A 26,972-nucleotide genomic window follows, 5' to 3' on the forward strand; every position below is an offset into this window, starting at 1 on the left:
ATCTGCACTTAATAACAATCTGCATTAAAACCACATCATTACATATTATTAGAAGTATTAACAGGTGTTATTAGGTTTTATTAACAGTATAACACACACACACACACACACACACACACACACACACACACACACTAAACCAAACTGCTGTGACTTCAGCAGATTATTCAGTGTTCATATTTATTTATTTCCCTCTCCATCATCGTGCCTTCTTCCTTCCAGATCAAATGTTAACAGCAGGTGGAAAATGGATCTTTTACATTTTATAACCTTAAATTGATCCCAGTTAACGAACCAAACTAATTAACATTTACTGAGTCGAGCTTCCAAAGTCTCAGAGGGCTTAAAGTGAAGCTGTACTGTCAATTAGGGATTTAATTAAACAAGGCGTTAATCACTGAGCCCAAGTGCAACCATGACACTGTTATTAACAACAAGTTAAACTGGATATATACGTAGTCTGTCAAATCAGATCTTCCACCGTGTGTACAGTCATTTTCATCCATTAGCTTCAGTAAAGAGGCGGATGTGAAAGTACTCAGGCAAACGGACACAGACTCATAACTAACTCTTCTTTAAATGATTATATTCTCTATATATTATATATTATCGACTCATCAGCTAACAGCACTTTATTCTCTCAGAACAGCAAAAATAGAAATTCTTAACACGTCCACATTAAAATCTTTAAAAAGTCCTCTCCTCCTTCCGCCTCATTAAAAATTAATTATTTGTGATGTCACTAATAATGCTTGTAGGCACCGCCCCTTAAAATAATGTGCACATGTATCATTCAAACATCAAACTGTAGGAACAAGAACATTATTTGAGTGTGTGTGTGTGTGTGTGTGTGTGTGTGTCCAGTGTGTGTGTGTGTGTGTGTCCAGTGTGTGTGTGTGTGTGTGTCCAGTGTGTGTGTGTGTGTGTGTGTGTGTGTGTGTGTGTGTGGTTGCACTCGGCACTCAAAACTGTTGTCAGCAATCTTGACAACTGGGGAGGTTAATGAGAGATCATAAATCACCACTGAGACACACACACACACACACACACACACACACACACACACACACACACACACACACACACACACACGTCGCTGCCTCTGAACAGTGGAGGTGGGGGGGGGGGGGGGGGGGGGGGGGGGATGCTGAGCAGCATATTGTGCAGGAAGACGTAATGGAATGAGTTGATGAACGGGTGATTGGTTGCATGTATGTCCAGGTTTGGCCGTCACATAACCACTCACACACACACGCACACATATGCACACACATGCACACACATGCACACACACATACACACACACACAGAGCTCTCAGATGACCAGATAAGCGAGCAACGCTGCACCAGAGCACATTAATAATAGATAAGACAGGATGGAGGGAGGCAGGCGAGCAGGGGAGCAGTGGAGGTGGATGGGGGGGTGAAGAGTTGGGAGGTGAGCAGGGAAGAGGGGAGTGGGTGGGAGGAGAGGGCAGGGAGCAGGGGAGGCCCGAAGCCTTTAAGAAGGTAAGAAGCGAGGAATGGAGGATGGAGAGAAGCCCCCCAGCTCACGGGACGAGGGAGTAGCTGTCTCAGTTTGCTCTGATGAATTCTAACGCTTCCCTCCCCCCTCTCCCTCCCTCCCTCTCTCTCTCTCTCTCTCTCTCTCTCTCTCTCTCTCTCTCTCCCCCTTTCTTTTCTCGCTCAGATGACCCAGCAGATGTCAGGCATGGCCATGAGCGGTGGAGGGCCTGTGCCAGCCACTTTCAGCCAGTCAGGGGCCCCCGCGGCTGGTTGGCCCGCGGCTCCACCGGCAGCTTCCGGCCAGACCCTCAGCACTCAGCTGTGGAAGTGACGAGAGGGGGGTCCAGAGGATGAGTGTGTGTGGGGGGGGAGAGGGAGGGAGGGGCCTGACCCACCCATCTCCTCACAGAGTAAAGAACGCACAGCAGGGGGCGGTGTACCTGCCCTCAACGCCCCTCCCAAACCCTGCACACCTTCACCGTGGTTCCTTTAAAGAAAGATCACACTGGATGGAGTGGGAGAAAAAAAAAAGAAAGACTGGCAGCTTTCCCGTCTTTATTTCCTCTTTTGGTTTCCTTTGGGTGTTGTTGTCTGAAGAAAGAGACAAAAACCAGAAAGCTGCTGGACCAATAACTGCTAGTGTCTATTCTAGTAACATTATATCAGTACCAAATGGATAGTTAGTGAATAGTCTGTCAGTACCTACAGTAGATATGGCTATCTTGTGGTTGGTCTATGCTACCCTGTCCTCACCCCCTCCTCTCTCTCTCTCTCTGCTGTGTATATTGTAAACCCTCCCCCCTCCTCCTCCTCCTCCTCCTCTCCCCTCCCTCCCCCTCTCTGTAGGGCGAGCAGAGCCTCGTAGCAGATAATCGTCTGAACAGCACTGTATTTATGTGAATAAGATGTGAACCCTCCACTTTCTTCAGAGCCATAGGAGAGAGGGTGACGCTCCGACTCTCCATGACTTTGTTTTGTTTGAGTTCTCTTCATCATGTGACACTCCACTGGGGGGGCATCAGTTTACTTTAAGGTTGACAGTATAGACGTTACTTTGCACTGATTCATTGAGTCATTGTTACGTAATTGGACCATTTTCCTCGTATTACGTCCAACAGTGTCTCATTACAACCAGGTGTTCTCCCCCAGCAGACTGTATACAGCAGTGGTTCCTAATTATTTTTCTGAATATTTGCTTCTTAATTGTGAAATACTGGAGCGTGAACTATTCATCTTAAAGCTGCAGTGGGTCATTTTTATAAAAAATAACTATATCCCGACAGTAGAACATGAGACAGATAATCTGTGAAAAAAACAGGTTCTTCTGCATCGTTCTAGTTCTCCTAATGACATTTACAAGAATCCACCGGGGCCGGATGAAAGACGTAAAGACGTTTGGGTTGGAGGCTTGAGAGAGACAAGAGAGGCAAGAGAGTTGATTGTTGAGTCTCATTCCCAGGGCGTCCAGTACAGACGCTTTGGGATTCATTCATGTTCTACTGTGAGAATAAAGTGAAAGTTTCAGCAAATATGACAAAAAGCTATATTTCTAAAAATGACCTACTGCAGCTTTAACAAAATCGGACCAATTATTGTAGTTTCCTGGGAGCCTGTGCAAAACGTTGAGCCATACGTCACCAAACTACTCGCAATTTTATTCTCACTGGAACACGTTGCTTACCCAAATAAAAGCAGCTACTACACTTTGTCCTGCAGTTTCATTACAAAAAAACAGAGAGGCAGCGTCCATCTTTTAAAAGTCGAGAAGTAGTTACACCACTACTTTTAGGGAGTGTGCTGGAACAGTTTGACCCCTGCTTCTAGTATTTATGCTAAGCTAAGCTAATCATCTCGAGAGTCTAGCTCCATACTTAGACATGTGAGCACAGACTGAACAAAGCGATAACAGCACACTGTTCACTCCCGTAGCTTTGTCTCCAACAACGAGGATAGTGTCTCATCAACAAACACAAACCAAAAGCCCCGATCAGTGTGTGGAGTCCTTCTTGAGTCCAAAACTTTAGTAGATTCTGGATTTGTTACAAGACAACTACAGCCGGCCATCTGGAGTCACACAGTGCTGGAAACTGCAGCATTTATATCACAGTTTAAGGGACTGCTGTAACTCAAGACAGCTAAAGAAGCCAACCATCTGTCACGTTACATTTAATTCAATTTATTGCCTCATCGCAACTACACATTCCTTTGCTTTAAGGGCCAAAAGCCAAAACCGGTTGGGAACCACTGATGTATATACACTACACTGGCTGTGGCAACACCTTCTGGCCACTGTTCCAGTATCAGTAGTTTTATCAGCAGGCGGATATATTGGCCCGACCCTGTTTCCCATCCTGCTCGCTGGTTTAAAAACAACCCAAAACTCCAAATGCCAACGACTCCCTTCGAGTCTCAGTAATTGCTGGACGGCCCCCGGGTCCCCTGAGTGTCTGTGGTAGCAACGCTGTGGTGTTTTTGAAGTGTTTTAAACCCAGACGAGCCGAGTTGACTAGAAACCGCGCTCCAACCCAGTTAAGACATTCCTTGTTGTTGAAACGAACCGTTTTCCCCAGCGCTCCCCGAGCGAATGAAAGCACCACTGGAATCACAGCGGTTTGTCTTCACTGCACTTTAAATAGCAGAGCAGGTACTGCGTCTCTCGCTGTGTTCTGAGTTCTACCTCTCAGATCGCAGCAGAGACCAGTGAACTGCCGGATAACCACTGCAGGGCGGGATTTCCTCAATTATTATTATTATTTTAAAATCGGACACCCCGAAATGTTTCTCCTCTTCATATGTGACGCTCTCACCGTACGTTCTGCCATCCGCCATCTTTATTGTGGTGTTTCGTTGTGTGCAGTACAAGAGAAGCACAGTTAAGTCTGAAGCAAATAAACCTGGACGACCAATCAGAGGGCTAAGACGGGCAGGGACGAGGAAGAGGATTGGACAGTGCTTGCAAAAAGGGGACCTGTATGAAACTGCTGGATGGGTCCCATCACCACTGTCCAGTCCTTGTTTTATTGGCAGTAAGAACAGGAAACACACACACAGTTACGACCACACTGCCGAGCGCCGACGCAGAGATTAACGTCCGTACACACAGGGTCCTTCTGCCATGCAATAACCGTAGCACTCGTACACACAGGCTCAATAAATCTAACGTCCTCCAGGTTTATTTCCAATGTGTTTACATTTTCTGGTGCCTAGTACAGAGAACAAAAAAAAAGTGGTTTCCGTGCATTCAAAAAAAAAAGATATATATATATACAGGAATTTTTCTGTGTTCACCTGTCCAATGACTCTTTTAACTGTAAAAGTACTGTTTTATCTTTTGGGAATTTTATTCGTTTGCTTCTTTTTTTTTCTGTTCCAAGTTTTACAAGAGGGTCATTTGAAATAAAGGCTGTTGAATCCTGGATTGAATGCGTTTTTTATTCCCATGGCACACCGACACAGTCCTCTTTAAGCGCCAGTACAACACTGGCGTTAACGTTCACTGAAGGAAGCGGCCCTTTCACATGCAGGCCTGTCTGATACGCTGCTTATATCCAGTTCCTTTTTATTCCTCCGCTGGCAGGTGAGTTTACTTGAGAGGTGAGTTTTCTTTGTTGTCAGCCCACAGACTCTTCATTATTGATGGCAGCTTGTCAGGAGGGATCTTACTAGTTCCTTCACGTGGGGCATTTTTCCAAACCTGATCACATACTTCACAGAAAGAGGAAAAGGTCGGTCCAGTTCATCACATACGATGAGTTGAGGACACAGCGTTTGTGCATTAATAAATCATTCCCACATTAACTCTGAGACATTATTCTGATTGATTTAAATAAAGAAGACTAGAGCTGGGGAACCTAGCTGTGTGTCGGCCTCTAAATTGGTGTCTTCCAGGTATCAACCACCGTGAAGACAGAACAAACAAACCTAAAACATTTGCAGATGATAAAACAGCGTGAAAAGCTGATGTAAAGAATTCCGTTGCAACATTTTAATCAGCTCAGTGGGAGTGGTGGGAAAGGGGTTACACATAGAAAGATGGACGTCTCCACACCCAAAATATCCCGGATACGGCTTCTGCCATCTTTCACCCGGCCGAGTCAATCGCTTTTTATAGCTTCAAATAACTAATAAATCATTAATTAAAACCAAACTTATCAGAAAAATTATAGAAAAACACTTGAACATACGTGTGATGAGATACCAGAAATCATCTTTTGGGAAAAATTTATTTTACTTAGATTTTTGTCCCATCTGGTAACATGGAGGCAGCAGGCTTTATGACCTATATCCGAATATTTTGGCTTTGCAACGTCCATCTTTTATATGTCAATGGTTAAAAACAAATCAATATTTTAGGAAATTCACTAACTTGCCTTCATTCTGAATGTGACGTGAGAAAAACTGCCAACATCTTTCTTTAAGTACAGAGCTGGAGGTTGTGGTTAAAGCTAATTAAAGCTAATTAACACATCAATAACTAATTGTAGTGTAAAAATCACAATTGAATTTTACAGGGAGTTGTTGGGGATATTTCTGAATGAACAGTTCATCTGTCTGTTCCCAAAGCTGTAGTTACAACACGTAACTTCCCCTAAATCCACAAATAGTTGGTTCTACTTTTCTGCTCATGTACAGGTTAAATAAATGAGGTGCTGGTAGACATATTCTTGAACTCTGGATAGTGTGACGCTAGCTCTTTACAGTCTTTATGATAAACTAGCTACGTTATATAACAGCAGGGTCCAAAATGAACTTTGTGGCTCATGTGCCAATAGCAGGTAAACCGAGAAAATTCTGCCAAAAAACGGCCGTAAAACTGCCTCATGCATGATTTGACTTAAAGTAGCTCCCTCAAGTTTTAAGCCTTTCTGAACCTTAATATTTTAGCCTGGAGTTTGGGGCTTCAGTGTCGCCCAGAGGTCGCCTCTTGCAGGACCTCGATCTCCTTGTCTCCATGTCTTTCATTTTGGTGTCGCTACATCTCAAATAACATGTAATGCAGATGTTTCTTACAGTAAACATATAGACCTTGTGTAGAAAGTGCTAGAGCAGTGGTTCCCGACCTGGGGGTCCCTATACTAGGGGGCGCCAAAGCTTTGTGGGGGTCGTGAGGCCTTCTTGATTTTAAGGCATGTAGGAAAACTTAAAAAATATAAACAGTAGGCCTATAACTCAACATTTGGTTCACTTCTGTGAAGAAAAATGAATGTAAAGAAAATTCTCTAGAAGAACAATGAGAAGAAAACACTGAATTTGTCAGAAAAGAAGCTGATTAAGTCTGTATGATTGTTAACAATTATAAAAAAAATACAGAATACAGACAGAGAATTGTATAAAAAGTTCCCTAAACAGGAAATGATCTGCTCAAAATTCATCCAAATCTCTGGTTTTACACAAGTAGTTCACTGTTTGAGTTCATTGCACAGTTTTGAATATGAAATATCTATAAAATATGTCACTGAGTCAGTTTATTAATGATAGAAAAGGGGTTCCTTAAAGAAAAAGGTTGGGAACCACTGCGCTAGATCATCTTGAGCTGCTTTGATTTGATACGGTGGACAGTGAGGGTCACATTAGTCCCAGCCACTACATATAAAAAACATAAAGTGATGAAAATCTGTCCCTAAATCATTTACCGGACATCTCGCCGATAACCCCAATTTATTTTTCAGCCAAACTCAAAATTTACCTGCATTTTGGCTTTTAATGTTAATTCTGAACCACTGCAAACAGCATCCTGATACCAGCTTCGTTCTTAATGCACAGACAGGAAACAGCATCACAATAGCACTGTAATCTGCACCACAGTTACTCTGACGATGTATTGACTAAAAATGACATTAATGATTTACATGGCACTTTTCAATTCAGCAACATGAAATTTTTTTACAATTACATTTTAGTTTTTTTACATCAGCAAGCCGTGGACGTTGGAAACGAGTCATCCCAGTTTGTAAAACGAACGTTTTTTTGGTGCTGTCCAGTTCTTAGAGTTTGACAGACAGCCAGAAGTGTTGAATCACACAGCTCCTCAGAGTCTGTGTTCTTCGTGAACAGATTGTATGCGACCGATAAGGAGAGAGAGCTATCGTTAGTCCCAGCCAAGAGATGATGGCCAGCTACAGTCGGCTTCTGGATCCGCTGCTCAGCTCGTCCCCTCACACCTCGATGACCACAGTGTCCTTCCGATGTTTGGGCTCATTTGCGAGATGCGGTTTCTCTGTGCGAGTGTGCCAAACCAGCACCTGAAAAACAGAAGAAGAAGAAGAAGAAGAAAGGATGAGAAAATCTGCTGACAGTGGAAACACTGGCTACTAAATAAAGAATGAACAGGCTGTTGTGCTAAAATAAATACGGCACGGTTGCAGGTGGAAGGCAGAGCTTCACTGATACTGTGGATGATAAAAGTTCAATTGATATTTCTTTGGCTCAAAGCCTTAATTTGTTTGTGTCTGCTACCAGTAATGACACAGTATTTAAATACTCCAGTTAAAGGCACCCAGTGCAGGTTAGTGCTGTGGAGCAACATACACAACTGATTGACAGTAGCAATGTGCTAAACATGGATGTACACAATGTAGTTCTCCAACTAACGTCACGTTGCCATAGAGCGCGATCAAAGTAGTTTTATGATTACCAGCACATGAGCACAGTATCTGATCCGACCCTCGATGCTGCTGATCGGTATCGGTGCGTCTCTAGCTGTAAATGTCCTCCATAGTTCCCCTTTCACCTACAGTAGACAGTCACTGTACAGTGAGGGATTGATACACAGATCTTTCTAAATAAAAGGAAACTAAACACTGAACATTGAAGACCTTATTAAACCCAACCTGCGTAAAGTCATCTTCTAAATAAGAGAGATCTGATCCCAGAGGGACCCGAGGACAGTCCGAACGGATCCGAACAGTAGAAGCACGATGCTCAGAAAAGACACAAGAATATGTGTAATGTTAGCGGCAGATCACAGATCTGTCTGTGTCTCTCATCAAAAGACAAACGTTTCTCCTGGGATGATAATTACATGTGATCAGAACTGCTAACGAGTCCCTTCAGATCCACATGGGTGTTAAGAGATATTGACACAAAGATCAGAGACGGGCGGAATGAAGCACACTTCAGTATATTCCACTGTTGGATTGGATTGGATTGGACTATATTGGTCTAAAGCTGGTGGGGAAGTTGCATTCCCCTCGCTGGAAAGACTTTCTGAAGTAAAGGCTTCATTGCTTGATGATGCTCTGATGAAATATCTGTCAAATGAAAGACACTGCTGTATTCTTTGAAACAGATTGCATTGTATCCTCCTGCTGTTGAATTTGATGCTCGGGTCTGCCGGGAGGGATTCCACACACACAGGAAACAGCCTGACACCTCCTGAAATGGATCAAATCAAAAGCAGCACGTACCTCGCTGCAGCTGTTTGTCTTGTGTTTGCAGCCAATTTCACAGCAATATGTTGGTGAGAAAACACGCCGCGGATGCAAAGATTCTGATTTTCCTGAAGGAAAGGGCGAGTTTCATTCTCTGGAGATTATAGTGAAGTTATTTGGATTAAGGATGTTTTTTTTTAGCGAATAGCTAATGAGTTTATAATTCAAGTGTGACATTTCTGTGTCCAAAGAGGAACGGGTTCACAGAGGCGTGATTTATTGCTGGCTGCTGTTGTTTCTGGGCTTCTTCAGGTGGAACGTGTCACTTCCTGCACACTGTGCTGCTAATTGGCCCACTTTGCATATCTAACGAGGCTAATGTAGCAGCCACTAAAGCATCGCTCCAGAGCTGTGGGGAAAATGGCACTGAATGTGAGTCTGTGCCCTCCCCGTTCCCCTGGACTCACACACCTCTCTTCCTCCTTGCTCCTGGTTTTCTCTCTATTTTCCTCATTCATCACGTCCACTTTTTCTCTCATGGCTCTGCTCTAGTTTTTACCTCTCCCCCCCGCACGCTCTCCTGCTCTTCCTCCCTGAGGCAACCTGGAGACAAAAAGCTTTACCAGGTTAGGTTTTTCTTTTTGCCTTAATGGAATAAGTCGAGGAGAGGCCAGTTCCTCCCCATCAGGAGGAGGAACTGGATGATTGGGTAGCAACAGTTTTTAGTTTTACCTCAAAATAACCTCTTGGATGACTGCACTTAAAGTCTACAGTCCTCGGAGCGGGTGTGGCTTAATTGGACGTGGGTGGTGCTTAAACCTGGAGTGGGCGGGGCTAATGTGTTGATATGGGTTGACCACCAGTATTTATTAGAAAACTATTCACAGAATTATTCTTCAGAGCGATGGTTCTGATCACAAGAGTAAGAAAGTTTATGAGAACGGATATAGACATTATGTGTACCGGATACTCAACCGTAGTGCTGCACATCGGATATAGCCCGATAATAAGGTGATAACTGAATCAGCCTTCTGTTTAATAAAACAAACACATGACAGGAACATGATTTTTGAAAAGAATCCCACAAATTTGAGTATTATTCAATAAATGTTTTCCCGCTTCACTGATACCAATATATCTGCAAAAAGAAAAAATATATAAATAATACATATATCTAAAATCTAAAATTTATCGGCCTAGTGCCGAGATCCGGGAGGATTACCTAACCCTTTATTTGGAGATAAAAGTGTTTGTAGTAATCCCTCATTGCACAGGAAAACTGTGTGCACACAACAACATCATAGAATAAGTCAGAGTCCGGCTAACCTGCGTGTGTGAGACAGTTTTATCAAACAATGGAACTACCACCTACGGTGGTGTTTAATAAATAATAATGACACCAGTTTTTATATAACTCACCCATTCAGATTATAATAATGCACAATAAAGGGCGTGGTCGCACACTGACGGGTTCAAACTTGGAAAACGTGACAACTCCTGACAGAAAAATGATCCAATAAATGAAAAGTAAATACAAAAAATAAAAGTAAGTAAGATTAAATCAAACAATCACACCACTGGGTCCATTAGTCTTCCTCAGCTCTGAGCACTTTAAGAACTTGAGACTTGTTTTTGTCACCTGCTGTTTCTAAGAATAGACTTCCGAATGATCCTTTAATGGGACAGAGAGGGAAAATGCATCAAATCAGTTTGAGGGTTTTGAGGATCAGATCCCCCCAGAACCAGATCTCGTGCTGGAGGGAAGTGTTTTAGTCGCATTAATAAAACTAAAATGAAGTTTAAACCTGAAAGCCAATGCAAATGAAATAGACAGCGGTGGTGTTCCAGACGTCCCTGTGTCACTTTCCTTTCTTCCTTTTTAACTCCACCTTCAGTCAATTCATCTAGCTATCCCCCTCTTTCTCTACACAGGCTTTTACTTTCCCTCCTCTCCTCCTCTCTATCTCATTTTCCTCCTGTGCTATCATCTGTCTCCATCTGTTCCTGCCTTCCCTCTCCTCTCTTGTCCTGTCACTGCTGTCTGTTGCCATTACTCTGCTGCTCTAACTACATCACGGCTCCTGTCAGTTGTCTCCAGATACCGACCCGGCCATCAGACGAGCATTTCTGCCCTCCATTGTCAAGGTCGGGATTCGGGCTCTGTGATCTGATCCTAGATACCTTCCTCAAAGTGGAAAGAGAGCCTGCAGCGCGGGTGTGTCACAGCTGCTGGAGAGGGCATCGATATCGCAACCGAAGCACCGATATTTACAGTTCTCAGGATTTAACTTCACTGATCAATACGGCTATTAACAATCTCTGATGATGTCATTCAGTGATGTAATGTACTGTATATTATTGTCTCAGCTCTTTAAAAAAATCCTTTTGGATTTCCTTCTCTGCGGATTTGAATAAAGCTTGATTGATTCCCCAAAAATAGTTTAAATCTATAATACGTAACATTTCTGGCATTAAAAACTCTATAAACACAATGTTCTCTACATGTATTCAGGTAATGCTGCGCCTCAGCGTTGTGGTTGTCTGCCAGAGGCTGTCATACATTGACTGTTGATCCAGTCTGAAGCCACATTGTTACCATCCACTGTTTAGATCTTGGTGCTTTTTAACTCTAGATTCATCAGACGTCTGGATCTGAAGTGATCAGAGAAACAAGCTGAGCTAACGTTAGCAGCAGCTCGGCTCGCAGCCCCTCCGGGACGTCCTTTGTCTGTCCAACAGCGTGGGAGAAGCGGTGATTGTTAAGGTGGAACTGCTTTATTCAGTGTTTTAGTGATTTTGATGGGTTTGGTATGGAAGCCCACTTCGGCCAGCAAATTAAAATCTCATCTCCTAATTTTGACTTTTTATCTAATCATTTCTACTTAACATGAACTTTTTTTATTAATCAAGTTTTCATCTTATTTTTTATTTAACTGGCTTCTATATGTTGGAGAGGAGATCTCTGTGGATGTTTTGGCCTACATTGTTAAATAGGGCCACAATATAACAGATGCAATCTTTCTGTGTTAAAAAGTCATTTCTCTTTTCACCTGGACTTAGAAAGGAAGAAATAATGTTTTTCGGAATAATTCAAACCATTTCTCTTTGATATAAAACGTTCTGTAGCAGTGAACAGAATTTCCTGAGTGAACTTTTCCCCCCCGAAAGAAACCTGCTCCAGCCGGTGGCAGAATGTGTCCAAACACTACAAAAGCTGGCGCTGTAATGAACTCTGAATCCAACAAACATCTGACAAATGCTGCCACCGCGTTTCCATCACCACACAGCCGAGTCGGGGTGAGTCAGGACCTCATCACCCCCGCCGCCTGCTGAGAGAGGGAGAGCTGGTCACCGATTGTACGAGGAAGCCTCTAACCTCGTGCATTATTAAAAACATTAAGAATTGACCCTGCGGCATTTACCGGCAGCAGGCGCAGGCCGGATGATCGCAGCTACACTGTAAATAAACAGCAGCGAACCGCCACGGTCGCACCTTCACGGCCTCTTTCTGTCACCTCCAGAGCTGATGGAAAGCTGAGGAACACTGGAGAGGAACACCCGCTGGTGGCCTGAGTCATTGCTGCAGCTACATCCCAGCCTCATACAGAAAATAATACAGGTAAACAGCACCTTCTGACCTGGGTGGGGTTTCTTTTTCCTTCTGTCTAAATGAATATAAACAGGTTGGTTCAAACTGAGGTTCACTGGTCTCTCATGTGGCCACATCTCGTTGTACAAAGAACCAAATAATAAGCTTCACGCATCCACAGGAGAAGACATACACCGAAAGATCGAAGGGGATCGATTTAAAAGGGGAGGGGGGGCTTGTCGCGCTAGTTAGCTAACTAATGAATCTTGTTGCTCTGTGTTGCTAAAACAAGGTTCCCGCTCTTTTTAAAAAGTCATTTTCCAGGACCTTTTCCAGGAGGATTTTCCAGCACTTGCTCACAATCACATCCTTTGATTCATTTTTGTAATCGTGGAGGAAACTAGTTTGTAAGATGGAAACATTCAGCAGCTGCAAATATTCCATTACTTTGATCTTATGGGGAGTAGCAGGAAAGTAATATAAACTAGTAGTGTAACTAATTACTGTTGGCAGGAAGTAATAAGTGAAGTAATATTACTTTTGAACACTGATTGTGGTTCACAGGGAGAAAATGTCTCGATGGACTTTTTGGCATAAAAACAGGCAATATGAGTGTGGAAGTGATCTTACCGGCTTAAAAAGGCATTTTTCATTTAATCTGACTTTAAACTGAGCCCTGGGGGGCGATCGAGCCCCAGGGAGTGCCCCCCCTCCTGAACCTGGATCTGTTCCCGTGATACTGGATGGATGCTACAGAGAGATAATGAGGGTGATTAGGGAGTGTTTGGGGGGACGTGTGTTCCTCTCAGCTGCTGCGTTACGTTGCTGCCCCGAGGAGAATTAAATACTGATCATTGCTGATAGCTGGAGGTGAGAGTCATTAATCACTTTACTTCCTCTTCTCGTCTGATACATATCATCACTGTCGGGTGGAAACCTTGTATCTCCATATTTCGGCCATTTTCTCTATAAATCGCTGCTGTTGGTCTCTTTACGTCGGTCTGTGGGTTCAACCATTAAAACCAACTACACCAACTAACAGCACAGTGTTCAGTGGTTCTTCCAACATACGCGGTGCACACTGTTATGTGTCTCTCTTTAACAGTTTCTCTGATTGGTGTGTTTTTGGTTGTATTCTGTCCACCTCATATTGTTTTAATCTTATTCTTTATTGCTGCTATTTTGTGAGTATATATAAAGCACTTTGTTTTAAAAACCAATAAAGTTATTATTTATGCATTTACGCTACAGTTACTATAAAAATGCAAACAAAAAAAAAACAGTTTAACTGAAATATTGATAATTTTTGTAATTTTTTTGTGCAAAATTCACAATAAAATCCTTAAAGTTGTTACGAAGGTTAATTTAGTGTTAGCAGACTCTTAAAGATTGATTGACGGTTGACTGTCAGGATAATATCGGTTCACGTTCATGTCAGCGTGCGTTGTTCAGTGTTGGGGCAGTACTGGATTACTGGTAATAATATTACAGTTACCCCACAAAATAATTAGTTACAACCTTACTACCCTACTGATTTGAAATCCAATCTGGATTAATTTGGACTCGTGCACGCCACAAAGCAGGAAACTAGCTTGGAAGATGGAAACATTCAGCAGGTGGAACAATGCATACTAACTTTTAAGATATTTTTGAGGCTTTGTATGCTTTTATTTTGATAGGACAAGTGAAGATCGAGAGGAAAGGGGGGGAGGGAGGAAGACGTGCAGCATGGACTCTGTACCAGGTAAAGGCATTGATGGTTGTGTTAATTGAATCACACTGACAGTATTTGTTGAGAGAAGCGTCTCTCGGTGATGATGGCGTCTCTCGGTGATGATGGCGCCGGCTGTGAGTTACAATCTCTGGATAAACGCAGTCACGTCTTCTGACTGCACCGCGGCGGCTTTATGAGTGATGATGTCACATCCCGCTGTGACGTGATGAATGCTGATGTCACGTCCTCCAGTCTGCGCGTTGCCGGGGGATGACTGATGATGTCACAGCCTGCTAATGGCCTGTATTAATATCAGCGGCAGGGCTCCTCCATTAGCGTAATGGGCCTGATAATGATGATGATAGCTTCAACACAGAGCTGTCTGTGGCGGCGGCGGCGGCAGCAGCGGCGGTGGCAGCCAGCTGTAAGTGATGATCCAGCAGCTCCGGGGGTCTTTATCCTTTTCCCTGCAGGAAACAGTTACCCATAACCCACCAGGGACTTAAAGTGCAACCATGTGACCTGTGAAACTGCACATTCAGATCTCTCTCGTGTTGAATCGGGCGAAGCAGCTGCTTACAGTTTGCAGTGTAATGAGGGGAGAGGAGGAGGAGGAGGAGGAGGATGGAGACTTGGCTACCAGCGTAAAATAATTCATTTAACTAATTCTACTGGCCCGAACTAAAACCACATGCTGCAGTCACACAGCTTGAACTGACTGCAGTGAACCAACAGTTGTGATGTTGTTTGCTTTACCATCAGCTGGAGTGCAGCAGAGAAACCTAGACCCCTGACCCCCCTTCCTCCTCTTCATACATCCACTTTCACCTGCAAATAACTAATGCAACAACTGAACACCGGCATCTGTGTGAGTGTTCACCTCCATTAAATGTTTCCGACAGTGTTTAAATCCAGAGAGATCTGTCAGTTTATTCAGGTAGTGCGTTCGTCAGTTTCACTGGTTCCCTTTTTTAAACCTCTGAATTGCAGCAGAAGTCTGAAACCGGGCCAGACTCAGCCAGCCACAGCTTTATAGGCAGGATTACGAAGGGGTGGGGGGGTGCCGTCATTTTGTGTCAGAACCAGAAAAAGAGCAACAGAAGAACTGCCTACAGAAGGGGAGACGAGCGTGGAAGATTGATACAGCTATACATGCTTCTGTAAGTGGACTTATACAACCCTGGAATCTGCACTGCTGGTTGCTTGGAGCTGAATAATCCCTCCTCCCAAACAGTAAACGAACACAACGTCACACTAAATAATGACGTGGAATTAAATGACGGTTCAGTCTGATTATCAGGCTCTAACGGGGCTAAAACAGTATCAGAAAAGGTCATTCACACTTTATAAAACAAAAAGCCTGTAAATGAATTTCTGCTCACAGCGTGTTTGGAACAGCTGACACTTTCAGCCCACATATTCCTTTAAAAAGGTAAAAACGTAATAGAATCCATTTGTCACAAAAAGTCCTTTAAGGCGGCTCTGTGATGGTTGTCAAGAGGATGAGTGGCTTCATAAAACCAAGTGCCAACAGGGGCTGTGGTGATTTGAGATGAGCTGCATCGATCTAAGCTGTCTAAGCACACAACTAGAATTGATAGCGCTATAACACCATTTCTATCCAATTCAAGCTGTGTGTGTCTAAGTTTAGCCAATGCCACCAGCTTAAAGCATGACTCATGCTGTCAATAGTGGGGAGAGATGCCCCATGGTTAGTTACTGCTGTGATGGTAGCCATTATTATGACTGCGGTTTAATATCCCACACACAAACACACAAGGTGCCAAATAAATGTATTTAACTCCAGTGTGTGCCCCCCCCAACAGGCAGGTCAACGCCGTCTGATAACAAACTTATTACATTACTGATCCACAATAATCAAACAGCAGGGACTGTGGAAGTCAAATGGAGAAAAATCACCTTCATTTTATAGAGAATAGAAATTAAATATTGCTCTCCCTAAAATATCTGTATTCAGATTTATACCGACTGTTTCTGCCAATAAAATACAAATATAAGATATTATTAATAAGACTTGTCATATCAGAATGAAAGTCAAAATGATGATAGAAAAAGTCAAAATAAAGAGAAAAATGTCATAATTAGGAGATAAAAGGAAATTAAAAGTTTAAAAAATGGAAATTAAGATGAATTAAAATGTCAAAATTATGAAAATTCTGCTTTTTATCTCAGAATTTTTCACTTAACATGAACATTTATATATTTATATTTTTAAGTTTTACTGGCAGAGTGAGGTGGGTTTCCATAGAAAGTTTCTACATAAATTCATACTCCTCATACAAATATAAATATGTTTATCTTCAGAATCTTAATTAGCATCTTTCATAACACCTGTTTATCCTTTATTACATGTGAAAATTGTCTGTTTAATGCTTATCGAGATAATATCAGGATTATTTTGGCCAGGACAACGTCGGCGGTGCCTGCTTACTGACCCGGGTGCAGTTGTTGGCCTTGGGCTCCAGCTCGGTGACCTTGGTGATCTGCTTGAGGAAGTCGGACTCCTGCATCCCCGGCTGGGAGCCGCGCCGCTTGAACTGCGCCCGCGGGTTCGCCAGGATCACCTGGAGGTTCACCGCGAAACCTGAGAGAGAGAGAGGGAGGGAGGGAGAGGGAGGGAGCATGGTCAGCCAGCATGGATTAACAGCACATTATAGGTCTATTATAATCACAGCAGAAAGTGATAGAGTGCATTAGCGTATCTAATGACTATGATATGGCTGATATGAAATGCATTTACCACAGGGCTCTGCCATTTTCCTGCCATAATTGTACTATAGATGAGATGGAAAGCATGAGAAAGTCAAAGGGAAGTCAGCAGAGGAGAGGTGGGGATTAATGGCCGGCTTGCAACCAGATTTAATCAACCTGATTAGAAAAATTGGTAACAGTGGGAGAAAATCTGACACCACGTAATTACTTTGAAAGCAAAAACATATTAGCTGTCCTACGAGCAGGAGTACGTCTGAAGGTTGAAAAGAGATTCTGATCGTGAGATTAATGCTCAAACTATGTCCCATCACTCAGATTATCCACGTTAGAGACGAATCAGAGGACCTCAACTCAAACGCTGAAGCTAGCGTCGTCTACTGCTGCACTCGTTCCCATCAGCATGTGCACGCCGAACACGTCATTCACACATCCGATGTGTTGTCTGACCCGGCGGCCGGAGGTCTGAAGGTGACACATGATGTGTCCCTTATACATCTTTTTGCCTCCACCTCTGGCTGACTCTTCAGGGAAAGAACACAGCGCTCACAGATGGAGCTGTGGACACTACGGACAACAGAATAGATCTATGACAGGAGACATAAATTGATTGAACTCCAGTTACATAAGGACGTGGGTAGCCTTCCTTTACTCTGTCTGTTAAATAATGTACAGTTAATGTGGGGGAATATAATTAAAGCATGATACAGTCTCATACGTGCAGTGACTCAACTCCTCAAAACCTAAACTGCAGCTCAATAAGACAGTACAGCAGTGCTGTGAGCTAAATGCTAACAGCAGCAGGCTAACACAGTGACAATGTTAAAGAAGCAGCTGAGGCTGATGTATGCATGTATTGGACATACAGCGACGTACTGGGTAAAGTTGTTACAGTTCTTGTACACACATTACACAGAGCTGTGAGGGTTGTAAAACACTGAGATCATTCACTCTCAAAGGAAAACTTCATGATTATTAGACTTTATGATTATAAATCCAAAATGTATTCTGACTGGACTGTTTTTTCTCCCCAGCTGTCCAGAGACAACGTTCTTATGGTTTCCTGTCCTCTGAGACAGGAGACCCCCCCCACTGTACAGCCTCAGTTCACCTCCACTGGGCTGAAAACAAATCCCATCAGCACCTTCTCTCCTTCATTCTGCCTGCTGAGTAACTCTTTCAGCCTCCCTCTGCGTCAGTATACAGACCCACGTTCACCTAAATCTAATCTGAAATGAATTACCACTGCAGGAGAATTCACATTTTAGCAGTTATATATCAAAAACTTTAAGAAATAAAGAGTTGTTGGTGATTGGGTCCAACATCTTTACCTCCACGTACTTTCACCCATCAGCTTAAAGGACCAGTGTGTGAGATTTAGTGGCTTCTAGCGGTGAGTAGTTGTGGTGTCTCATTCTAAGGTAACAAAACACTTTACTTATTTTTAGGTGATTATACATTAATGAAAACATAGCTATGAATATTATATTACATTTCTCCTAATAAATCCCCCTAAATGTGACACACTGAACCTTTAAAGATCAAGTTGGGGGGGGACACAGTGGTGAAGGATTCATGCAACGATTTAAATCCTTTTCAGACAATATTAGGAACACTTGTGGGACTTGTAGATTTGACCGTTTAAATAAATTAGCAGAGAAATTCAACTTTTTCTCTTTCTTTTTATGATTTATGGCATTATAACTGTGTGATAGAAGACATTGATTGCTTCACACTTGTAGCCATGACTGTGCTGTATTTCCACAGAGGTGCAGGACTTATATAATGCAGTTAGACCGAGGCCACAGTGAGGAGCGCTGCTTGTTCAGAGCGTTAACACACAGACAAATACTGTATTCTGAACCTTACTGAGGTAAAAAGTATTAAAGCAGAATTTACTTAAATAAGTCATTGAGCAGTGAAATGTTCCTGTCAGTGTTTTACTTTTATTTATGATGGTTTTGGATTAATATTAGTGCTCCATTAATGTTGCATTTTACTGCTGTATTAAGGTTGAGTTTATTTTTTATATACTATATGTACTGTTTGGTAGTTTTGGCCCTGGTGCCCTAAAACGTTGGCAAACGTTGACGTGGTTTCTTGTGTTCTGAAGTCTCAGATGTTGGAGCTTCATACTAATACTTGAATGCACCAAAGCAGAAGCTTTTTAAAATGAGGCTTTTACCTTCCACAGGCATAATTTAACTTGATGACACAGTGCAAAGCCTCTGCAAGTTAATATTCAAACAGCCTGAAATCAGCGGCTGCCTGGAAGGTTGAAAAAGCACAGAAAAATCCACACAATGGTGTAAACTAAAGCATGTGCAATTTTTAGTGAATGGGTCCTTAAACGTCTCATCAAGACGGCAGTTAATGTAAATGAAAGTGTAGGTGTAGTGATGTTTTTTTAAGCAGCATTTCTCTTGCTGAAGTTTCGAGTTTGGAGCGTGACAGGAGGTACATTTCTGAAAATCCTTCGTGCACAAGGTCTCGGCATAATTACTGAATATTTATTTATGCAAATCATTAGTGGGTGGCACGCCTTGGCAATCAGTGCATTAGTGTGGGAATTCACCCCGAGTAATTCACCCTCCTCGCCTCCTCCTCTCTCCCTCTCTCCCCCCGGCTGAACAGCATTTTCTGGGCTGCGGCTATCCTGAGGCACTGACACATGCCTGGCCAGCAGACAGCAGCCCTCTGAGTAATGTGAGTGTCAGCGCGGGTCACACAGACAGAAACTGTAGACATGCAAATGGGTTCGGCTTAAGTTTGCTGCATTTCAGGCCAGGTAGACCGTCACAAACACACCCTAACTCTTCATCGTGTACTCGCTGGCACGTACACACACAAACATACACACCAGACTGAGAGCAATTTAAAGACTCATACAGGACTGATAACCACTATATTTTCATTCTGGGATAACATTTTAGGGTAGTGCACATTGATTTATACCCACACAAAGACACACACAGACTGATATAATACCTATTCAGCTGTTAGGTCACTCTGGTATCAGGCTTATTACGGCTCTGTGTGCGATACCGCAGGCTTATAACACAGATAAATGCAGCTCAGGTGGAAGAGACAGATATGAGAGCAATTACAAGATAGACATCTTCCAACCTGCAGACAGCCTCTGTCATATGGAGATCACAGCTTAACTGAGCCATGTTTGCCCAAGAGGCTATTGTCCAGACTCTGCACTAAGTTTGTCCCACTTTACTGCTGACCCACTCTGGCTGACCTATATGACTGTATGTGTCTAGTGAATGCTACATTACCCCCTTTCTACTGCCTGTAGTTCATCATTACATTGGTCAGAAAGTAGTGGGATTGGAAGTGTTTTAAAACTATCCTGATCGATATTTTCTGTTCAGATTGTGTGAGTTTACTCTTTAGTCTGTTTTTCATTTCATAACCATTTTATGTTTTTCCTGAAGGAACCAGAGTCTAAATTTAGGTCCTCAGTCATACTTCAACACGTTCTCGCTCTCCTCAAATACTGCCACTGGGTTAGGGGCATCATTAGTGTAGCATCATTTCTGGTCACGCAGGGCTCCGCGGTCAAGTTAGCAATAATAAAAATGTCCATAGCGCTGTAACTTACCTGATGTAACATACTTATGTCACTTATGTCATATGTCACTGTTTTTAGTTTCATATGGGACATGAACAGCAGTCTGTGTTTGATTGTACAGAATTAACAGATGGGTGACGCCGGTTCAAATCCCACAGACCACAATATGGAGTGTGGACTGGTAGCTGGAGAGGTGCCAGTTTAACCTCCTGTGCACTGCCGAGGTGCCCTTGAGCAAGGCAACCCAACCCCAAGTAACTGCTCATGGGGGCCGCTAACGTGAGCCCATCACTTCACCATCTCTCTCCCTGTTGCCTGTCCACAAGTGCATGAAGTGTGTATTTCAGCCTGTGTGAGTGAAAAGAAGAATTTCCCAATAGGGGGTTAATAAAGTATATATCTATCTATCTTTGTGCTTTCTGGTTTTATGAACTATCTGGACAGAACTACTGCACGTAACAGGACTCAATTAACACACACAAGCACGGTATCACACTATTCTGAGAGATATCCTGGCCGAGGTAGCAGCTGTACAAAATCAATCACCAACCAACATATAATAAAACCTGATATACAAAAAAACTCCACAATAAAACCGAAGAACCATTCAGACACATCACCACATGCGTCATGATGCACAGTGGATAGAACTGTGTCGAAGATCTTTTTGCTGATTATTTTATGCCTACGGTGCATAGTATGAAAATGCAGTCTTCCCCAGATCTGTCAAACCCCGGGAGACAATAAAAAGCAACCACTAACTACCAGAGCTGACACAGGGAAGGTTACAGAGATATTCTGGAAGTTTACCCAGTATCACTTTATAAATAAAAATGTACCAGTGTTGTTGCCTGCGAGTGGTCAATGTCCAACCCACCAAATCATAAAGAATGCAGTGCTGAGGACGGGACTGTGTAATGTCCAGAAACACACAAATGCGCCAACAAAGGCAGTGAAAAACAGGACCGGAAGCTAGTAAACAAAAACAGGTTTCAAACGTTTAAGAAAAAACAGCTTCTCTATGAGGGAGGAAAAGAATAAAAGAATAAAACGTGTTTGTTAGACCTCAAGGGTGCACACAATGCGTGCCGGTGAGTAACGCTGAATGCAAACAAAAACTCTTGTTTATAAGAACACTCCACAGGGCACCTTTTAAAAACAAAGTTATGTAGTCAGTCTGAGCAAGACGGAGGAAGAGGGGGTCGAGAGGAGAGAGAGAGAGAGAGAGAGAGAGAGAGAGAGAGAGAGAGAGAAAGCTTACAAGAAGACAAGAGAAAGAAAACTTTATTCGTTATTAAACGTACTGCAGTTACAGCTGGACTTTACTTTGGAGAGTTTCAGTCGCCTCCTGTTCCACCGCTGTCTCCTTTGCATCCATTCGTCAGTCAGTCACACCACAGTACAAAGAACAATGTGCTGACTCTGTTGTTTCTTTGTGTGTAAAGATGACATCATCGTTATTTAGTCAAATGTTTATAGTTCAAAAAAGTGCAAAAAGGACTTGATTTAGTCCCCAAGTTTTGATCCTGTATGTCTTTAGTACCTGAACTATTTGGTCAAAAGGGGAGATGAGCAGCCTCAGTAACACACACTTGTTTCATCATCACAAAGCCTGCAGCGGTTCAATAATGGCACACTCAAAGATCCACCATTGGTCCCCCGTTCATCGGATGTGAATGAAACGCAGTGGGTATGTTCCAGACACACTGCTGAATGTCTCTGGTGAGTTTAATAAAGATTTCTCAATGGCATCGTGACTTATGAACAAATATGTGATACGCCACGCCTCAGTAAACCTATTACCGCACACATTCTGAAGATATCTGCCAGGAATTATGACGATAGGACAAATGCTACCATAGCCTTTTGCAAAGATGTTTTGATGTATGACGGCCATGTTTTTTGACCATTCTTGCTCATGTATTGTAGAAATGTGTATCTCAGTCCTGCAATCCTGTATACCCAATCTGGTGTCAATGCAGTCAAAATCCAATAAGTTCTGTTCACATTACTGCTTTTCATCTTTTTTTTGGTAGAGCACATTGAGGCCTTTCCAAAATTGCATTTTTATGCCTTAATTACAGCGCCACCATCTGGCTAATTGGTTATGTTTCTTGGGAAGCATTTGCACATCATTTCCAGTCATTGGACCAGGTTTTATGTTTCTAGCTGTTTCCAGCTCACAGCAATTTGAGCCACAGCATGAGCCAACAAATAATAACAATAATAAACCGGAATAAACTCAGTGGGGCTCTACTGTGCTACTGGTTTGAAAACTAATAAAGAAAGAGAGAAGAGACCTGAAAAGAAAGAGGTTAAAAGAAGAATAAATAAACAGATGAAATGAGATCGAAAACAATGCCTGGCACAGCCTCGTGTGTGTTATTGATTTGCCTAATTGTAGTGTAATTGTAGGGTAACCTGAAGCTCTGGTAGCCCGAGGGAACCATGTGGTTGCTCTGTCGTCGTCTAGGTTTACATGTGAGCGTGCAATCAATTTTTTATTTTTGTTTCCTGCCTTTATTCATCCCCTTTCTCCCCGTCTCTGTTCCATCCCGTCGCTCTGTGATTCATTTCAAGTTCAGAGGCTGATATGAAATACAAAAGAGTTTACCTGCAGGGCAACAACAGATACAAGCACACTCAGGAACCACGACTCTGTGACATTAAAATCATAAGCCGGCAATGAATTAATGGTTTAGGCAACCTCTACCACCAGTTGATGTAACACTGCAGTGACTCCACTTGGATCCACTTCAGGAGACGTCTATATCTGCTCACACAGACAGAACAATCCTCCAGCAGAAAGGTTTCTGTTTGGTTTCGAATAACAACAACTGAATATTCAAGGAGAAAGGTGCTACACTACCGCCCACACAGTTTGATTGACAGGTGACCACTGGGACGTGCAGTGAAAAACGCCGCTACAGTGAGTTCTGGGTCCAGGAAAACTCTGGACTGAAGAGGATTTAAAAACAGTCACAACTTCCTTTTTCCAAGCCTCATAAATTCTACACTGTAAAGTTATTTTTACACTATAAAACTGCCAACTGGTTGGCAGAACTTTATCTTAAAGAACCTTTCTACTATTACGGTAAAAGGATATCAGTACTGTTGATTTTATGGTTAAAGTTTTAGTTCTATTCCATATTTTACGATATAAATTCTGTATGAATGCTGTATAAAAAGGTTGTTTCCATGAGATATGCGGTAGTTTTCTGTGTAATTTACAGTCCGCAATATAAATAAACTAAACTAAAAACCAACCATATAAATTCCTACTCTTACTGTAAGTCATGAGTCTTTTTACAGTATACCAAACGACTGTCGCAGCTACATACCTAAAGTCTGATCTTTTATGGTGATATAACTGGATACCTGCAGTGGTGTGGTGTGTGGCAAAAAAAAATAAAAATAAAATAATAATAAGGAAGAGAAAATCTGCAAAGCAAAATATGCAGGAGTTTCAACAAGTGGCTTAATCGGACACGGAGGATGAAGGCTTTCGTCCCCAAATCAGAGCGCTGAGCAGCATTCAAACGATGGAACATGGAGTGCAACAACATCCGCCTTTCAAATGAAGTACTCCTGTTGCACAAACATGCAGAAATGGCTGAATGGGACAGATTTTACTTTCCCTGCATTTCTCACCGCCTCAGGTCTGCATTGTAAAAATGGTCGTATGCACCAATTTAAGCACTCAGACGAATTCATACTGAAAAACAGTGAGTTGTTGATTTACCACCACGTAATCTAACAATCAGCAACAGAAATTTTAAATAAATACCCCATTTTGGCCAATTATCTGCAATTCACTGGTGCCAGAATAGAGGGGACAGCGAGACTTTTTGTCCTTTCAGCTGTTATGGTTCTCTTCAGTTCTGTGCAGACAAATTGATTACTGTCTAGGCTCAGCGTGAAGATACTGGTATCGTATGAAACTAAAAGACCTAAGGCATCCATTGGTACCATGTCATGCTAGCTTATTGAGAAAGGGGCTAAATAGTGCTCCAAATTTAGGCTAAATTTTGGTGATGGAAAAACTGGCTTGGCCATTTTCAAAAGGATCCCTTGACCTCTGACCTCAAGATATCTGAATGAAAATGGTTCTATGGGTACCCACGAGTCTCCCCACTTCATGCTATGCTATGCTACGTCGCATAAATGTATTAATTACATAAATTGGGTATGAATGAAAAGCTGAGACTCTTGTGGATCCATTGAGTCCAATTCCATTCATGTGTGATAATGTAACTTCTTATTACTTAAAACCGAGTTTACGAAAGTGCAAAATGGCCGTTGTGATATACAAAATGTAATTAAATATACAAATAAAGAATACCAAAATACAATAATATGAGCAGAATAGAAGCCATAATAGCTTGGGGCCAGACCCAGATGTGCTTTAAAAGTTATCAGTAAAATCTTAGAAGCAATAAAACAAACAGGGAGCCAATGGAGAGACAGGTTGATGTCATCTGTAAATACCAGTAAGAAGCCGAGCTGCTGCATTCTGAGCTAGCTGAAGGCGAGAGAGCGACTTTTGGTTAAAGCCAGAGAGGAAGGAATTACAGTCGTCTAATCTGGAGAAAATGAGTGCATGAACGACTGGATGGATGGATTTATAGATAGAATGACGCCACAGATTTCTCAGCATACTTTAGTTGTACACAAACTTTAGGCCAGGCTGAGATTGAGAGGAAGTTCACGCTCCCTCATTCTGCCACCGCTGCTGCAGTGCTGTTTAAAACCCTCACACTGACGTCTTCTCATGGTTACATGCTCTATACACTGTCATCGGCATACATAAAGATGACAGCTCTCCAAAAGTAAAGCCAAAACATCTGGATTGCCCCCTGGTGGCTGACTGCAGTATAGGTCATAAAACCTGCTGCCTCCACATGAGCCAAACTAAAAAAATCTAAACACACGTCAAAAACATTTTTTTGATGTTGATTTATGTTCAAGTGTTAATTTTTCAAACAAGTTTGGTTTTAATTAGTTATTTGAAGCTATAAAGAGGGGGTTTCACGTCACAAGTGACAGCTGAGCCCCGCCAGCCGCCAACTCCCGGTCACTACTGCGCAGACTCATCCATCAATCATAAATGTCCATGACTTATCTCTAACAGTACGCTCATTATGTCTGCGTACGCCAACCTTCAGCCTCCCCCTGCACTTACTTTACAATATGTCTTCATCAGGCTCTGTCATTCAGAGAGTGTTTTTTTTTCTTCTATTCATTCTGTTTAAACCTGGTATTTCTGCACAGTCGCAGATAAAGGAAAGCCGGGGTCCAGACCTTCAAATCCGCCCACTCCACCTATTCATGCAAATGGAGTGTAACTGTCGGATATCAGGGAAGATAAAGAATAGGCCGCACTCATATATTGATATTATACTATTTGTTAAATAAGAACTTATCCTCAACCTGCTACAAGTGATACACATGTTGCTATCGTGTTTTTCCCCTTCCTGTTCGGTACAGTACGTGATTCAGAGCAGGAAGAAGGGTCTTTAACTGCTGCAGCACAGCGTCTCTATCCTCCTCTCATCTCACCGTCTCAGGAGCGAGTGCACAAACACTGGGGTTACTGCGGGTTAAACACTTTCATGTCCCTATCTCAGGGAGCACTCCCAAGGTACAAGTACCACTTCAACAAAAGGTACAGCTGTCTTTGTGCTGGTGTGTCTGTCACGCACGTGCCTTGTGTTTGTTTTTGTGTTTAAACTCGTTTTCTTGCACAGATGCTGCTCTAATGTGCTTCCGGAAAATTGCATTCATGCATAGGGTGCGTGTCCTGGAACATGCACGCTTTGCCCACTCGGATCAATTCAAGTGCTGGCAGGTGCGTGCTTCTCAAATACATGCATGATGTTGCATGTGTACAATTACAGACACACACACTGAGGTGAATAGTACTCGCCATCATTGTCCGGGCTCCATTGTGTCTGGCTAAATGAGACAGAGCAGTAGCTGGGAGGCTTTAGTGATCTGCTAACAATACAGCGCTGTATAACACAATACTATTAGGACACGCACTGGCACTCACTCAGCGCTCTGCAGACACCCCATTGTAAATCCTATGAATAATAATTTAAGAGTGAATAAAGTTTGGGCCGCTCGCTCTGCACAGCCATTGTTGTTCTTGCAGAATTTAAAGCGAAAAAATGCTTCGTAATACAGCCACGGCAGTAAATCTTAGCGTTGCAAATTGACAGCGTAATTATATAGTGCAGTGTAAAAGTAAGGCTGATAATTACAGTGTGTGTGTTTGTGAGTGTGTGTGTGTGTGTGTGTGTGTGTGTGTGTGTGTGTGAGAGACAGTGAGATTAGGTAAAGGGATGAGATCTTGGCTGTGGCGGAGTGGAGAAAGGTGGAGGAGAGGAAGAGAGAGGCTCGCTCTTGTCATCGTGGTTTAATTAACACTAATCCCGAGGGCAGACCTGTGCATGCGTGTGTGTGAGAGAGTGTGCGAGTGCT

General features: G+C 42.6%; 2 protein-coding genes across 10 annotated transcripts in view; one reads left to right on the forward strand and one right to left on the reverse strand.

The window, feature by feature from the left end:
* Positions 1–4,922, forward strand: part of smap1 (small ArfGAP 1) — a 95,575-nt gene extending 90,653 nt beyond the window's left edge. For all 9 annotated transcript variants that reach the window (XM_051426255.1, XM_051426246.1, XM_051426263.1 and 6 more), the window contains one exon: positions 1,691–4,922. In XM_051426255.1, the coding sequence (XP_051282215.1) occupies positions 1,691–1,837 (147 nt within the window). In that variant the 3' untranslated portion in view covers positions 1,838–4,922. The remainder of the gene's footprint in view (positions 1–1,690) is intronic.
* b3gat2 (beta-1,3-glucuronyltransferase 2 (glucuronosyltransferase S)) overlaps positions 4,654–26,972 on the reverse strand; it is a 49,159-nt gene continuing 26,840 nt past the window's right edge. Inside the window, exons 3-4 of the mRNA XM_051426340.1 lie at positions 16,636–16,784; positions 4,654–7,748 (exon numbers count right to left, since the gene is read on the reverse strand). Of these exons, the coding sequence (XP_051282300.1) occupies positions 7,662–7,748; positions 16,636–16,784 (236 nt within the window). The 3' untranslated portion in view covers positions 4,654–7,661. The remainder of the gene's footprint in view (positions 7,749–16,635; positions 16,785–26,972) is intronic.

Source organism: Dicentrarchus labrax, unplaced genomic scaffold (assembly GCF_905237075.1).
Source record: "Dicentrarchus labrax unplaced genomic scaffold, dlabrax2021, whole genome shotgun sequence".
Lineage (NCBI taxonomy): Eukaryota > Metazoa > Chordata > Actinopteri > Moronidae > Dicentrarchus > Dicentrarchus labrax.